General features: G+C 34.2%; 1 protein-coding gene across 7 annotated transcripts in view; it reads left to right on the top strand.

Moving 5' to 3' along the window:
- LOC131079452 (serine racemase) overlaps positions 1-11,792 on the top strand; it is an 86,283-nt gene extending 74,491 nt beyond the window's left edge. For 5 of the 7 annotated variants that reach the window (XM_058017412.2, XM_058017406.2, XM_058017409.2 and 2 more), the window contains 2 exons: positions 10,644-10,830; positions 10,924-11,792. In XM_058017412.2, the coding sequence (XP_057873395.2) occupies positions 10,644-10,830; positions 10,924-11,176 (440 nt within the window). In that variant the 3' untranslated portion in view covers positions 11,177-11,792. The remainder of the gene's footprint in view (positions 1-10,643; positions 10,831-10,923) is intronic. The other 2 variants (XM_058017408.2, XM_058017411.2) reach the window with 1 other exon arrangement.
- Positions 11,793-12,807: the final 1,015 nt, after the last annotated feature.

Here is a 12,807-nt window from a genome sequence, read left to right as displayed (position 1 = left end):
CAAATTCTAGGTATTATTTTGGGTCACTTTTTTGCAGTGGGGTATACTTAGTTTCACTTTGATTACGCTTTGTTCTACTATTTCTTCCATTATGAGTGCAATAAAAGCCATCTTGAGCCTATTTCATGTGATGGAACAAAGAGTAACACTCAGGTTTGGGAGATCTTGGTTGTCGGTGGGATCACTCCATATCTGGAGAAGATCCATGGTTCTGATCTACAGGCCACCATAGCTTTTATTAAGGGTTGGAAGAGTCGTATTGTATTTGTTCATGGCGTGGAACTAGAAATCTCTGACGAATTAATTGGTCAAATTATGAATTTATCAACTGAAGGAAGATTTGTAGAGACAAACAGGTGTCGAAAGTTGCCATGAATAAATTTTTCAAGGAGGAAAAAGAGAAACTAGTGAAGCTCTCCTTTGGCGGCTATGACAGAAGTTCCATTAAACCTATTTGGGCCAAAGTTGCTTTAATAATAATGAGGTAATTTACGCTTGAAGGCAGAATTACCGGTTTGTTTGGGTACTATTTCATTTTGCTGAATCATTTTCATCACAAACAAGTTGTGTCCTTTCCTTTTTATTTGTTGTCTTCTCTTGAGTCTAGGATTATAGATAAGAAGAAGAAATCTAAGCTCCCCGTCCTGCATGTGGATTTAATTCAGTTAGTCATGGAATATGGGAAGTCAATGTCTATCATGGTTAAGCCCAAATAGAGCACCAAAACCCGAAAGACCTATAAGCCTTACCATGTTCATTACTCGGATATGAGAACTGACACAAAGGACAAATCTATTGAGGAGGAAGAGTGGGTTGCTAAGGATGGTGATGGGGACTCTATGCAAATTTCTTCAAACCCTCCCTTTGAGGATAATCCTTGCTCAAAGAAAACCTCCAAAAACCATGCTAAGGTCCAAATTTCCTGGTTGAGGGGTTCATATACTGCTGAAGAAGATGAGGAGACTAAGGTTTATTCCTCTATTGAGAAAAGGGGAAAGTATGATCCAAATAAGCGAAATGGTAAGGATAGCACCATGATGAACAAACATGATGAGGGGAAAGGAAAAGATATAACACGGTGGGGAAGACGCATGTTGAGGGTAATCAGGAGATTTTCTCTACTGCTGAGACCAAGGATCATGGCAAGACCAAAGGTAAAGAGGAAATGGGTGATTTTGATATTGATTAGAACATTGATCAGCATGAGCCTTCGAAGGACTTCACCTATTTCAATACAAATAGGGATAATGTTTATGATGTTCTCAGTCTGGCTAAAGAGGGTGTGATGGAGCAATTTAAACTATCTAAATGGTTTTTCTTTGAAGTCAACCATATTAATGTTAAGCTACGGGCTATTCAAAACAAGTTGGATAATGTTGAAGGTAGTAAGGATCCTACAAGAAATAGGGTTGAGAATACTAAGATATTGGCTATTTTGGAGAAAGTTGCTAAAGATGTCAGCCTTATGAAAAAATATTATGAGGGTCGTATTAAGATGCTGGAGGTCACAATTCAGAAGGTGCACCAAAATTTGGAAACAGTGGTGAAGGTTAGCCAAACTACTATTCAGAATAGTGTTAAAGGGCTTTGTGCTCTAAATGACAAGGTCAAGAATATGAATACTAAGGAGCTGAACATCATGCCCTTGCCAGAATAGAGACAGATTACAGCCCTAAGCATTGAAAATAAAATTATATATAGTAGCATTTTAAAAGGCCAAATGATTCATTAGGCCAAACAAGGTTAAAAATATGTTAGAGGCCGACTTAATAGGCTAAATAATATTAATGAGAATAAGCAGCAGAGTTAAGGGCCAACTAGGGCAAAAGGAAGGGCTGACCAAAGATAGAAGTAGAAAAATTTAATTATCAAAAATTGAAAAAGAGTGCCAACCAAGTGGGTATATTTATAGCCGACTCCTTTATGTAAGCATTTGAGTTAAATAAATGAAATGCTGGCCGACCTTTATGAAAATGAAAACAAAATGATTAAAATAACTACTAGTCGACCTAGTCTTGGAACCCATCCTTTGAGGAATAAAATAAAACGTATGCTTTCTTGGCCGACCTCCACCTATAGGTGATCTGGATGGTAAACAAAATCATATATGTCTTCTTTAAAAGATGCTGACCAAATAAATGAAGAGTTGCACCCCCTTGCGAGTATAGAGTCCTGACCCATTGAAATATATATATAGGAGGGCAATTCATTTGATCAAGGAAAAAAAAGGAAGCAGAGTAGATCAGCTAAAAGAAAAAATAAAACATGGAATAAGATCATAAATTCCTATATAAATATATATAACCTACACTTATCAAGGAAGATTGAATCAAGAAAAGGAAGATCAAAAAAACAATATCTAATCAGCATTCAACACACTCAAGGGAATTTGCAATAACTTGTATTTTACAAAGTGTTTTGGTATGCAATATGATAATATATTGTATATATAGTTTCTTATATTTTGTATAGGCCATAATATGAAATACTTTTCCTTAATCATTAGATTACCCATTTCCACAACAAGGAATCATGTAGAGAAGAGAAGGAAATACGAGGGAGAGAAGATACAAGATCCCCTTCTAAGTAGGCCACCCCATTATGGATGACTGACATGTCTACCACATGTGGGACAAGGTGGTATAAAGTCTGCTCTTGGGCTTAGATATGAAGATTTTCGGGTGCCCTATTGTGGTTTCCTCTCCAGCCTCTATGATGGTTGATTGTTGAAGTCACAATCATAAATAGGTGAATAAGGTCACACGAATAGGGAGGGCAAAGACAAGCACCCACACTAGGTAGGCTATGCCACGGTGGATAAGTGACACGTCTGCCACCTGTGGGCCAAGGGGGTATTGATGTAAGAACCCCTACCTAATTTTCCAATTTGCTTCAGAAATTACTACCAAACATGAACTCTTAGCCACGTGCATTTTATCAAACAAGTTGCACTACCCTTTTTAGCTTCCCAAAGAGTTATAGTTTAGGAACTATAATAATGCAATCAAATTCCCACACTTGCATATAAAGATTTGTGGCATAACGATAATGAAACTATGACACATTAATCTTGAAAGACTGAGAATGACTGACTGTCAAATGACAATAATAACCAGTAATATGCAGCAATTAGTTCCAGAATAAATGAGCCAACAATATTAAGAACTTTTTAAGATCTATGGAATTCCTCTAACCTTGTCTAGCGATGTCACACACAAGAATGCATGGACTGAAACTCCTCTTAATTTGGAAAGCAATCTGGTATGGTAGTTGCTATCACTGGAGCACACCGATATAGGATTTTTCCCTATTTCGTTTCAGATTTTCTCGTAACAAATTTGTCCCTTTCTAACTACTAGTATCAAGCTTGGAGCTTCCTTAGCAACTTGAATGATCAAAATCAAAGGAAAACTGATTATCCAAGCTACGGTTGTAGCATAATTTATCCACTGGAACCAATTTGTAACAGACTTATTGATGCCCAAAATAACATACAGGAAGTTGATCCTTTAGAAGATGTAGGAACTAATAATGAATGACCACCATCACCATCTACAATAAATTTTCACACCAATATCAAATGGGAAGAAGAAATCGACTTGCATATGAGAGACGGCTTGGATACCATTGTCTCCATGTATGAAGGCTCCAATAAAAGGTCACGTGTTGATTAGCTAACACAACTCACCCTCCTTCCACATCAAGAGTTCGAGACAGTTTGGCAGTATGTAGGCTTGCATTGCAAGGAGGGAGTCTAATGAACAATAGATAAGGCAACACATGAATTACAAACAAGCAAGTAGGCAACTCCCGATACGTGAGCAAAGTCCACCATTGCCAATGACCAAGCAGCAAACTTTGTAAACCCACCAAACTCTTTATTTCTCGAATCACATACTTGTACAAAACACCTAGGATAGTTAGAATCGATTCACAATAAAACTTCTCTTCGATATGTTTGCTATATCTTTGCCAATATTCTAGGGAAAGAAATCTTAATGCCTCCACAAAAGGAAATTGCACCATTCATGGCCAATGATCCCAACAAGAAGAAAGATTGTCTCAATACTTCCAACCATGCTGCAAGATACAATAATCACCACCACGCAATTAACCTTGAATTGAATCAATATTTGAAGCTATGTATTGACTGAATAAAAGATTGAATCTTTATCTTGATATGTCGTTTCAATGTGAGTTTTAGAACTTCAATACCATCTCAAAATGTATCATCAACAAGATCGTATATTAATTGCTCACAACAAACTCCAGAATTATATTCACAAACTTCAAAGCCGCAATAATTAAAAGAAATCCATTATTATTAAACTTTGATTCCATGGAGAACATTATTTCCCATAAAGAGATCATAGCAAATATAATATTTTATTTTCTTGGTACTAAATAATAATATTTTATTCATTCCATAAATAATTTATTTCTCCAGCAACAATGTTTTTTCTGAACATGGATAAATACCTTTATTCAGCAATATATCTTAAAATTTCCTTCGTAGAAGACTTCCAAAATTTCACCATTAAAGCCCAAGTGTGGATCCTGAATTGAAACCACCCACAATTGATTGGGTTTTCGTCCAACCAATGTCCAAACTCGAAGGTTTTTGTACTCAAGTTCTCTAAAAGAAAAATGTTCTCCCTAATCTTCCGAAATAATTTTTCCCTGAATGAATAATCTTGCCTTTTGCCAACTATTTATAATATTTTATGTTACCGTTCAAGTAATAATATTATATTGTTAATTGTCTTAAATTAACTTAGGACAAAAATTATAATTTAATTAATTATTTTTTTTTCAGGCTGGCAAAAAGGGACATTACAATTAAGTCTAGGGCACCCTATCGTGTTCCCTCATTCAACCCCTATTATGGTTGAATACTAAAAAATAAACATAGGTAATACATGATTTATCTAATGGATTATGATGATTATATATATATATATACACATACTTATATGTTTGATCCCTAACCCTTGTAGAAAAAAATGATCTTATGAATTATATGTCCAATATTGTCTAATATGATTGTAGGACCTAAACTAGGATTTGTATTGTTTAAAGCATTTTAATTGGTAAAGTTACAACTCTAACTATTTTGTAATTCTTATTTTAATGGAACTTGTGATTTTAGGGCATGATTCAGAGGCAATCCCAAAAAGGAGACATTACACTAAAAGGGAAGACAAAAAGTGTTGTTGATTTTGGCAAGGGTTTGATTAATGGTAAAAAGGTTTCTTCTGAGAAGCAAAGGTTGAGTGCTTGCACTCGTAGCCATTCTAGGAAGCTCATAGATGATTAGAAAATGGTGATTTAGGAGGTGGTCAACCTGCATGATCGCCTGATAGAAGGAAACTGAAGCAGCTAAGATCCTTAAGCATTTACAGTAGTCTTGTCTTTTTCCTATTTTTCTTTTTTTCTTTTCCATTGGGTTGCTAATGGTTGGCTATCAATTGGCTATGCTTTTCTTTAGGCAAGATTTTGTTGTAAAGGGTTTTAGGGCCCCTTCAAAAACTATTTGACCTTAATCAGAAACAATTCAAACTCAAATGTCATGATCTATATTCATTGTTCAAACTTCAATACTAAAATTAAAAATAATTATGTCAACAATTGGCACTCAAGTTTCAACATCATATAAATCTTCAAAAATATCATCACCACCATCAATATTAGATGATCTACATACTAGTATATTAAAAGAACCAAAAGCAATGCCATTGGCACTTGCATGCTCACTAGTTAGCACATTCTCAACTTCAAATTCCGCAAAATTGGGAAGTGGAAGCATCCAAATCTATATGCTTTGGCTCGACATCCCACTTTCTCATGTCCCCATCCTTTAAACTGACTTGTTTGTACAAAAGGAGGCACAAGTTGGAATGCACATTGCACATACACTAAGTCCTTTGTCTTTCTTCAATGTAGTTGATTGCACTATATTGAGTAAATGAAGAAGTATGTGCTCTAATTCCTCTCAAATGCAAATGAACTAGCAACCTATTTAGACAAAGTTAGAGAATTAGAGTTTCAAAATTTTTAAAAAATTATAAATTATAAATAAAACTTCAATAATAAAAAATTAAAAACAATTATAAAACTTACTCTTGATAAAACTTTGATTGCAAAAGGTTGTAATTGTTAGAATTGTTGGCCCTAGAAGCACCACCAACTACGAGCATCCTTCTTGAACTTGTCACAAAAAAAATTCAATACTTTGACCATTGGAGTGTACAAAATCAATGAACTCACTTGTGTCTACATCTTGCAAATCAGGATTATGAAAGAGCAGAAAATGTTGCCTTGTGCACTTCAGCAACTTTGAAATCTCTATATGGAGTGGTCCTCTTTAGTCTTTACCAAAAAAAGGATCTTAGATTCTCCGCACTATAGTATTCTGGACTCAATGTGAAGGCAAGAAGATGTAGCAGAGTGGTCATTACGTTCCATCTCTCTTCCATACTTTTGTACACCTATTTAAACTCTTCCATAATTTTGTGCACCTATTTAAAGAAAGTTTCTTCAAAATGTTGCTCTTTCACAGTTATGCTCTTCATCTTCCCAGTCATTTAGTTGATGCCATCATCTATCTCTCCCAAACAAATCCTACCCATGTTGTTCATACTCAAAATGGGCTCGATGGAAATAAGGAATATTCAACACAATCTCACCAAATGTCATCTAGGATCAAATGTTTAATGTTTGTTGCTCTCTCAATGATGAAGTTTAATGTTTGTTGCTCTCTCAATGATGAATTGCCTCCATATGGACCAATTTTGACGTATGAATATGGTAATAATTTCCTCCCAAACCTTCACAACTTGTCTCAAGATTGTGGTGATGAGTCAAAATGGGTCTCAGCAACCTATGTGAAAATCAAAATTAAAAAAATAAAAACCAAAGAAGAAAAGATAATTAAACAAAAAAAAATTATTCGATTGGAACATGAATATTAAAATAAATCTAAACGTTTCACTTACTTTAAACAACTTCAATTTCAAGAATGATTTGAATATGCCTTGCTGTTGGAAATATTGTCATTGATGTCAAAGGCCGAAGAGATACTATTGAGAGAAGTATCATCATTAATGTTAAAGGACAACTCCATTTCATGGTAATGGAGATAGACATAAAGACAATTATACATAACCGAGCTGATGTTGAGTAGATATCAGTTTATGTTCAAAAGACAACTTCATTTCATGGTAATGAAGATAGACAAGAAGACAATTATACATAACCAAGCTGATGTTGAGTAGATATCAGATTATGTTCAAAGAATGATGAGCAGCACTTTGTTTGAAGGTAGCGATCATATAATACAGTGATTGCCAAAGATTTATAATGCTATATGGTGCGCAATGTTTTGAGAGTGAGTTAAGACTGGCAAGCCTCCTTTATACAGAACATTGACTTTATAATAGCAAGATAGCCTATTGTTTATTTAAAACAAGCATCGACTATTATTGAGGAAAGTGAAGGTGGCTATTATTTATTAACTTCTTATGAATAATACATGAAGACTGCTCTATATGAAAAGGGAAAGTTGATTAAAAAACATAATAATGCAGCGATTCATATGGAAAGAGGGAATTAGTTTGTAGCAAATTAATAATCAAGTCAACTCCTATATTGAAGCACTTTACAACAAATGGTGGTAGCGATAAATGTATACATTCGCAGTGATAAAGGAGAAAGAAATGGATGGGATATTACACAACACAAATATTAATATACGCAGTGATAAAGGGCAAAGAAATGGAAGGGATATTATGTAAGATAAATCAACTTCATATGTCATGTCTTGATACAAGACATTCAACTTCCAGTCTGAAGTCGACAAAGGATCTATGTTAATAATACAGCGATTTCATTGTGTGAACAGCGATTCATTCTTAAGTATGGAAAGCGATCCAATCTGAGACAAATGATGCAATCCATGCTTAAAGTATTATTCTCAAAACCAGCGACTTCAGAGAACCGAGTCAGAATTAATGACAGGGATTAAGTCTAAAGAAGTATATTCAATTCTTATTAAAACGGGTGAGATTTGAAGATAAATAGTGTAAGGAAATACTATAACAAAACAATGAAGACAAACATAATACAATGATCAGTTAATGTGATTGCAATCTAAGGAAAGTGTGATATCCCCACTTTAATTTAGAAATAAATAATGATAATAAAATTAAAATACAAAAGAACAAATATAAAAATTAAATTAAATTAAATTAAATTACGCTTACTTAGTACTGATTAATCATCCGTTTATTTCTATCTGCAATATATTATTAAATAATGAATAACCATTTATCTCTATAATAAATTATTAAATAAAATATTAATTTACAATCAATATTAATTATTATTAAATAATTGTTAAATAAACAGATAATTGCAGACCAAATCTGATGCATGTCAGATTTGTCTGCCTTTGCAACAACTAATTACCAAAAGAAACAAGTAATATAATCAGCGATTCACATACAACAATGTTTATACTTTATAGAAATGGCAATGATCGGTTAATGTTCATATTAAACATTAATGGTAGCTGACTATAAATAAGTTTTCAAGTCAGTGTTCTGAATGTGTTACGGAAGCAATGTTTAAAGAAGCGGCGATAATCATGAAGGCAGCAAGTAAACGAGTCGATATCCCTTAACTAATCCTTATCTATTAATAATATGAAGAGACGTGATTAACGTAGAGGAAGGGTCACAGGTGAAGAGTTGCCACTGTTCCTTATTATAAGATATTTAATATAGAACAATGCTCTAATGGAAGGGCATCGAAGAATATTGTTCTATAGAGATCTATACTGGATTCTACTCCAGTGGCGAATCTGTGGTTGGCACATATTAGAGGAGGGATTAGAAATGATACTGAGACCATCAACAGTGAACTATTAGATACGGCAGAGATAGTTCTAACATTAATTACATTACACTAAGTATACATATATATAAGCCAAGTTTCTCTCACATACGTCTAAGTGTGAAATCTGAGACATCAACGGTACTGGTACTTATGTCATAGGTGATATCAACCGTGTATCAACTCTATCATTCTTATACGGTATGAATACATTGATATCGTGTTGTACTATGAACATTAATCTATAAAGAATTTAGACATTCTGATTTATATCACTGATTATCTTATTATCCTATTTCTGTTATAAAGCAGTTATAAATCAGACAAACTTATATACTTAATGAAACATGATAATAAGAAAGCATTTTTGCATAAGTCAGCACAGCATACCAGTCTGTTATCACCAGACCAGTAAGTAACTCCTTTGCAATTCAATACAAACCAGATCTGAATTCCATCGATAGTCCAGTTAATTTCTTTTTTCTCCTTCAATATCATAGGCATTTAGTCTTCATACCAATTTATTGGTGCAATGTGTAATGTCTGTATATCTGAAAGTCTGATTCCTTATGTCAGATATGTTCCCTTCGTTAATGCCTTTCTCATTGAGTATTGATTGGCAATATATATCCCTCCACCGGTCTTGGAGGGTCACCTCTTTTCATAGCCACGTCCTTCTGAAAGGTTGTATCTCTTTATTTGTGATCATGGCCTCATTCATTCAGCCATTGCCCTGTCATCCTCATGCGTACCTTTTCATAGTTAATAAATCACTTAATTGTTTTAACTTGTTTCCTTGTCACCATGTTAGAGTAGGATATCGCGAATTCTTTGATTACTAACTGTTATCAAAGGCAAAGGCATGGCGATTTTCTTCCATTTGATCACATGCCTCTTCTTAAATCCCTGTAATTAGGAATAATTGTGCCTTAGTAAACTCACACTTTCCACATGATCAAACAAAGAGACTAACACATATGTGGATAAAGGAAATGATGCAGATTTATAAGGGAATTTGCAGTTGTTTTAAGAAATCGTGAAGTCTCATTAATGAGATGATTTCTGATCAAGGATGTTCTTAGATTTATTTATTTCTGTCTATTCTTGTGTAAGAGGTTGTTGATAGCGGGGATATGACGCTATATTAGTCAAACATTTATTTTAAATCATAAGCAACTCGCCATTGTATGTAATAACAGAAAAGCACCATGAAGTAAATATGATCATCAATACTTGTGTCAAACGAATGGATTGAACATTTTATCACCTGTGATAAATAGCACATTAATTACAAATATGCTCATGTTCTTGTAGCTTCTTACATGCACTCATTATGTATTTCTAAAACTAATTAAGATATTTTACATACATAACTGTTTTATTCTTTTGCAAAACTAGGAATGAGTTTTTGCATTCCGGTTTTATAAAAGCAATTGATGCATTTGTTAAATGGTAAAAGGTTAAAATGATTTTTGGGTCTCATCCAAATCAGCACAGCTCCGAGGATATGAGATCCCCTTTGTGAAATCAAGAAGACTCGCTTTACACATATATTTTTCAAATTCTGTACCCCTTCAGTTTTGACCTTATGACCAAGCTGATGGATAAACTAGGCCTTGTCAATCCATCTATGATAGGAGTATATTATTCAATATATTATTCTGAAAGATGAGAATGATAAGTACCTAGGATAAATTGCTAAATAAATGTCTCAGATAGTTTTTTCTGATCCCAATTTTACTTCTCCACAGGGGGTGGTTTGATCTCTGGTGTGGCAATTGCAGCAAAAGCGTTGAAGCCTGATATTCACATCTTTGCAGCTGAACCAAAAGGTGCAGATGATGCTGCTCGATCGAAAGTAGCTGGTCGGATCATAACTCTTCCTGAAACTAAGACCATTGCTGATGGATTAAGGGCTTGGCTTGGAGATCTGACATGGTAAATCTACAATAGCAAATCCTTTTGGTGGAAAATGTTCATTTAATTTGGTTATCAATATATATGGGTTGTGAAGATGATGCGTTGATGTAGGCCTATTGTACGAGATCTTGTGGATGATGTTATTGTTGTGGAGGAGAGGGAGATTGTTGAAGCTATGAAGATGTGCTATGAAATTCTGAAGGTGGTGGTGGAGCCAAGTGGAGCAATTGGATTAGCTGCAGTATTGTCTCGTCAGTTCCAAGATAGTTTGAGATGGCTACATTGCAAAAAAATAGGAGTTGTGCTTTCTGGGGCCAACATAGATCTTGCTGTGCTGTGGGAATCATTTCAAAAGTTATATTAGACTTTATTTTCAGAATGCAAATGGAATCATTTCAAGTTACATTAAAGTTAATTTGCAGATGCATACAAGAGTATATAATATCCTAGTACGGATGCATGTTTGAAATACAAGGTAACTTGTTTTGTCTTGTATGTTAATTTCTTAAAAAAATGCATATGATCTAGAATGATACCCAAAGATGTCATAACTGGTAGCATTCAATTCCTCAAATACAGTGAGTGATACAACTTGCAATAACGCATGTTTGAGTACCACTCATCAGCTGTTACTTAACAGTGAAATCATTGTGACAACAAGTACAGACTGTAGGCCATGACAAATCATGTAACAACCTTGTGGTTCAAGTACACCTGACTTACATATTTGTGAACTGATCAGTTAATGTCAATTGATCAATAGCTACTTGCACTAACTGATAAGTCAATCGAGGATATTTTCACTGGCTGTTCAACTAAGTCAATTATTGATGTACTTGCTTGCTGATTGACATGAGCATTGATCTCTGTCAATCGAAAGAGCTTAGAGACTGCACTGAATGTTTGTACTCTTAGAGGAGAGGGATAGATGTAGTATCCCTTGCCAAATCTGATTGAAAATTTCTGATTTAAATGCTCAAGGAATATTGTCAAACACTTGTCATGAAACTTCTGTACTTGCTGATTGTGCTTTCTTTTTGATATTTTGATTTAAGAGACGATAATATGCATTCATTGAACTCAAAAGGACATATATCAAAGTCTGAAGTTAAATGAGAATGCAATGTAACACCTACAACCAACCTTTCAACGACAATGTGTGACTGAAATCGTATGAAATATGCTTCTACAGCTGTTAGACATTTCTACGAACATTTGGCATGCATTCTAAGAGACCAAAATGCACTCACAACAGATTTTTATTAACACAAACACTTGTCATACATACATGTAATTCCCACGTGCTAATGAGTGGTACTAACAGTAATAAATGTAGCCTCCAACAATCTGAAATCGCTCTTCAAACCCCTTTGAATTTATGTAGATTAACTCTTCTAAAATGCATTAGTACTGTAGCGTTTACTATTCATAGGTACTGTAGCGCACTGTTCACGGGCACTGTAGCAACAAATAAATCTTTGAATATAATCCCTTTCAATCTGTAAACAAACTCTGAAATAAACCCTCCAATCAGCTCAATATTGACTCCTGAATGAAGCCAACTTTCACAAGCATAATCAGATGATATTACACACCCTCTATATGCTGTTACAATGAAGAAGCCACACTCTCCAATGCCGACAAGCCTTGAATCCTGCAGAAACCCTTGGTATTCTACACTTCAATGCTAAGAGAAACTTCAATCAAAAACTCCAATCACATAATCCAGTTCGATTCCTTTTGCACACTTATATTTCCTCAATAAGTTCAAACTTCTTCAAAAAGCTCTTAATTAACATTAAAATGTTATAATATTTCATCAGCATCAATAATGTAATTAAACCTTGGGTTATGTGCTCAAATTATTAATAAACTTGCCCCCTTCTCATGATAATTAGACCCTCATTTAAGTGCTTTATAATATAAAGTCATTTTATAACTTAATAATATAATCTCCAAATAATTAACTGTTTAATTGAACCAATTAAACATTAA

This window comes from Cryptomeria japonica, chromosome 8 (assembly GCF_030272615.1).
Source record: "Cryptomeria japonica chromosome 8, Sugi_1.0, whole genome shotgun sequence".
In the NCBI taxonomy this organism is placed as follows: domain Eukaryota; kingdom Viridiplantae; phylum Streptophyta; class Pinopsida; order Cupressales; family Cupressaceae; genus Cryptomeria; species Cryptomeria japonica.
Note: the sequence above shows the minus strand (reverse complement) of the source record. Positions and strands in the feature narration are given on the sequence as shown.